Source organism: Temnothorax curvispinosus, unplaced genomic scaffold (genome assembly GCF_003070985.1).
Source record: "Temnothorax curvispinosus isolate PA1 unplaced genomic scaffold, ASM307098v1 QBEX01010211.1, whole genome shotgun sequence".
Taxonomy (NCBI): Eukaryota; Metazoa; Arthropoda; class Insecta; order Hymenoptera; family Formicidae; genus Temnothorax; species Temnothorax curvispinosus.
Window position 1 is genome coordinate 351223 of NW_020219991.1, and position 4856 is coordinate 356078.

A 4856-nucleotide genomic window follows, 5' to 3' on the forward strand; every position below is an offset into this window, starting at 1 on the left:
GAGGTTCCAGGTTCGAATCCTGGCTGAGGTAATATTTTTCGCAATAAATTCTTTACAGTTTTTTAAAATAATTAAATTGCGTCGATTTAATTCCGGGAAGGGAAAGGTATTAATGTTCCAACGATAGCTGTGTTCAAGTCCGACAAATAATCGGTGCGCAGTTTATTAAGATGGAATGGATGTATATTACATACATTGTAATTCGTTACTTCTGTAACTATTAATTTCTTTATTTGCGCACCACGTACCGCGCTTGACTCGTATAGCTGTTTATTAATTTGTTGATAGAAAATTATAATAGTTTTCAACTACAGTTTTTACGTTACATTTTCAAGAAATTTGAATTGTATCAATTTGTATGAATTGTATTTGAATTATAACGTAATAATAAGGAGGGAAATAAGGAACGATATTTTGTTGGTAATGACGTAGTGGATTTAGTTAACTGATTGCGGAGGGTTGTAGCAGATCCTATTGTACCTGTGGTAGGATAATGGTAGCCCCGCTCATCATTGCTCATAATTCATCTATCCTTATCACTCGGCTTATCTTGTTGCAGGAAGCTGCTTCAGGCAACAGTAAGGGCCAATCGCACGGGCCATTTCATGTGGGTGGGTAGCGATTCGTGGGGCGCTAAAGTTCACCCCGTCCGGGATCAGGAGTTCGCGGCCGAAGGTGCCATCACCATCCTGCCATATAGAAACGCCCTCAAAGGTAAAAGACCCTCGTTACTACGCTTTTGCGATCCTATTATAACCGACTTAATTGGAAGAATGTTTACTCTGAGTTTACCTTTGATCAAGAATGAGCAATAAAAAATGGGAATAAAAATCACAATTTTTGCAGAAAATAAAATATATTATAAGAATATATAATAATATTAGTAATATAACATTAAAAGAATGGAATATAGTACCATGTTCGAAGGATCGTGTAGCTTTAAGGGTGGAACACATTGATAACTAAAGTGCTGATTTACTTAATTTGTATGACCTGCATATTTGTTTGAATTACTTAAACTCGTTTAATTTTGTTAACTCTTCTAATCCTTAACGCATCTAGTACACTTTACTAACAATAAGCCACGATTGAAATTCCTTGTTAGCACAGTTGCTTACTGTGCAACTTTGTTGCCGTAGTAGCGATGTCGTTCCAACTTTGGCTTGACGTTCATTAATCTCACATATGACAAGTGAGTAATATTTTCCGCTTCCGATTATGTCGCATCATCCACGAATCGTGGGTTAGCATTCGCAGACTGAAGAAATGAACGCGACGAGCGGCACTTCCGTTTCGCACCAAGCAATTAACACGGGAATGTCGAGCCCTTGTTAGTCGAGCCAAATTACTAAAAATTATGGCCTACCGAGTACCAAAAAAGATGGAATTCATGATCAGGATGTTCATTAATTCTATAAACTGACAGCTAGGCTAGAAAGACTGAGGGCGATAAGATAAAACAGATAATTTTCCTGATTGCTTAAATTCTCAACAGTTTCTGCATTATAATTTTCCAAAATAATATAAACTTATCTTTTGCAAATTTGTCTTTTTCTTACGGTTATTACTTTGCCATATAAACATTTAAATATTCTCAAGAATGCAGTAGTGGATTTTTAAAAAATATAACATCTTCGAAAAAAATCTAAATACACCGTTGTAGTGCGCTTTTGAAACCATAAAATTTTCTATGCACTAACATATTCAAAGCTCATGAAAATAGGGGGAGAATGGACACGTGGTCCGTCTCCTTGTTAGTATTTGTTTTATATTTGTTGCATGATTTCGTTCTGCGTCACTCGCTAAGCGCTTTCGGTAATAATTGCCATTCTTCACACCTTGCTTGTTGGCCTCTCGTTTACGAAGCGATAAGCAATTTGCACTTGCCAAGTTCACGGTGTAATTTTCTCGTACACGCTAGCGTTGAGACTATTTTTGTTGTGAATCGTTGCTTTATCACATTTTGTGACTACGCAAATAAACCCGCGCTGAGAGTGAGCGCGTTTGCTAATGTTTTCAAGCCTTATCTAATACTTCCTTATTCGCTCCTACATTTCTCTAACCGGCACTGCTCACAAGTAAACCTCTTACCTTCTATCCTCGCGATTGAAATGAGACTTTAAGAAATAATTTAGACATGTCTCTGGAAAACTCCCGGAAGTAGAGATTTTGGACCAGAATTTAGAATCATTTTTGGCGGCTTGGTGAGGTTTACCGCCCAAACTAATAATTGCATTTGCATGTATTTCTATGGGTAATGTTGTTTCTAAATGTTTTTACAAAATTGCCTCTGTTTGCAGCGACTAGGAGTGCAATTTTGCTACTTTTCTATTTCTTAATCATATTGTCTATAAATTAATTTATTTATAAAATCAAATTGATAAAACGCCGTTAAACGATCAGGACTGAATCTTGGTTATGTGATAATATTATTCGCGTGAATTTTACGTGCAATTCTTCAAGTACATACAAATGCAATTATTAGTCGGCGGTAGACCTCCCATTAAGCCAATAACAATGCTCCTGAATTCTGGTGCTTCTGGGAATTTTGCAGCTGACTAGCTTTAAACAATCCCGAGGCATAAATCATTTCCCAAAGTCTCATTTCAATCGCAAAGGTAGAAGGTAAAGGGTTTACTGGTCAAATGTAGAACCCGCTGCCTAATCAATCGAACGATCGACAAGTGCATTACAGAGATTCTTTATAGTTAATATTAAGCAGAAGTAGATGAGAAGCTTAATCACACACTCCTTCTATTTCACACGGCGAAAGATGCCACTTAATGTCTCAATAGGTTCACTGACGCATGCGCTTATAACGTCCGGAAATAAATTAGGCTTTACTGAACCAAATTTCTTTTTCTTTTTTATAATAACTGAATGGAAATATCATGTATATAAGCCTGAACAGAAGTTTTACCTGTTAAAAATACAGATATATAAAGTAAAACTAAATAGTGACAAAAGAAGAATATTAATTTACAGATTTTTTTATCAAGAGACACGGTAGTGTCTCGCGCCAAGTACGCGCGGAGCGAGACGCACCGTGACTCATTTACGCGAACGCACGAGTTGCGAGTATAACCCGAGATTTTGAGATCTCTATAAATTACACGAAAGTACTCTTGTTATCATTCGACATGAAGTAAAATAAGCCGTTTAGTTCTTCTCATATGCATTCTTGTAATTACTCTCGGAATTCAAATAATTCTCACAAATTTTAACAGTCATGATTTTTCCAATCTATATCAAAACCCGAAAAATGCGTTTGGGAAATAACCAAACTGAATGCAGATAAAAAAATATTAATTAAAATTTACGTTCGACAGAGATATAAATTTTATAACTGAATGAGTCGTCAGGGCCGGTATATAGCGGTATAAATAAAATAAACGGAACGACATGTTTGATAATCATGCATGATTGGTGATGACGATTGTAGTGCAGAGAGTTGTGCGCTGCTCTAATGAGCCGAAGATTCGAGTTTAAATCCAACCGAAAATTGTTGGTTTTTATTCGATTGCCCCCTCTCGGAAGGCAATGGCAAACCACCGAGAGTGTCTTGCTCAAGACGTCCTATCCTAGGTAGTAACCCTTGCCAGAAAATTCTAGAGGAAAGCAACGGGAAACTACCTCTAGTATCTTCCCAAGAGAATCTCATGGATTGTCTCATAAGGACAAACATCCCAGGCAGCATGCTAATGTTAACCCTATTCACTCCAACCCCTTTTTCCGCCTTTTTAATCCTCGCATCATAACTCACGAACGAATTGACGAAATTTAATGTTCCAAAGCGCAAATTAAAGCTACTACTTTTAGCATTAATTTGCGCTTTGGAACATTAAATTTCGTCAATTCGTTCGTGAGTTATGATGCGAGGATTAGAAACTCGCGGGGACACGAAAGGTCTGGTTGGAGCGAATAGGGTTAATTTTGTGTTATATATGTTCACTGTTTGATTCCGAACAGTTAGATAACATTCTGAAAATAAATTTTTTCAAAGAGTTATGATCTAAACGTTGAACGAATGTTGCAAATAATTAATAAGAAGTAGTGGCAAATGCAGAAGAAATTGATACACCAGCATTGAATACTGGTAATAAAGAAAATAATGTGAACTATGTATATCATCAAACTAAGTGCAGAAACTCTGTGTGTGTATTTTGCACAAAAGTTGCAATTGTTTTTTAACTTTTCGTTTGGATGAGTCATTATAGCGTAGATTATAACAATTACTGCAACGAGCAATAATGTGTAATTTTTTATAATTTGTGTTGAAAATATAGAATTAATAATATATATCAGAACAAAACGGATTAAAACTGAACTTGTCTGATTAGAATTCTAATTTTCAGTTCAATTTCTAATATGTAATCTAATACGGCCGGGTTTTACGTAGGTAACGATTAGCTTTAATTAATTCTAACTCTAGAACAACAAATTTAATTTATCAAAACTTGATATAGATTTAAGTTAATAAGGTTATTTAACTCAAATAATTATTGCGTTTTTTATATTTATTGTATCAAATTTTTTTTTATTTGACATTAAAATATATCTGCATTATAATAAAAGATGTACCAAGCTAAAGCAGTGGCATATCGTCAAAAAACGTAAGTCATAAGACTTAAATAGTAAGCAAATCAACCAATCAGTTGAGATTTAAAAATGGTAGCCTTACTTTTTCGACAATTCTCGGCCATTTAGGTTTTTCCTCGCTGTCCATCGATCTCATTCTTAAAAAAATGTCGAAAAAGTAGCTACGCATCGTAGCTGATGAGCTCTAGTTATTAAAAATAATACTCGCCATTTTATAGTCTCTTTCAAGAATCGCTTTGAGAATAACAAATACTTAA

At 35.3% G+C, this 4856-nt stretch overlaps 1 protein-coding gene across 1 annotated transcript in view; it reads left to right on the plus strand.

Moving 5' to 3' along the window:
- LOC112459897 (metabotropic glutamate receptor 8-like) overlaps nt 1–815 on the plus strand; it is a 122305-nt gene extending 121490 nt beyond the window's left edge. Inside the window, exon 7 of the mRNA XM_025024259.1 lies at nt 560–815. Within this exon, the coding sequence (XP_024880027.1) occupies nt 560–815 (256 nt within the window). The remainder of the gene's footprint in view (nt 1–559) is intronic.
- Nucleotides 816–4856: the final 4041 nt, after the last annotated feature.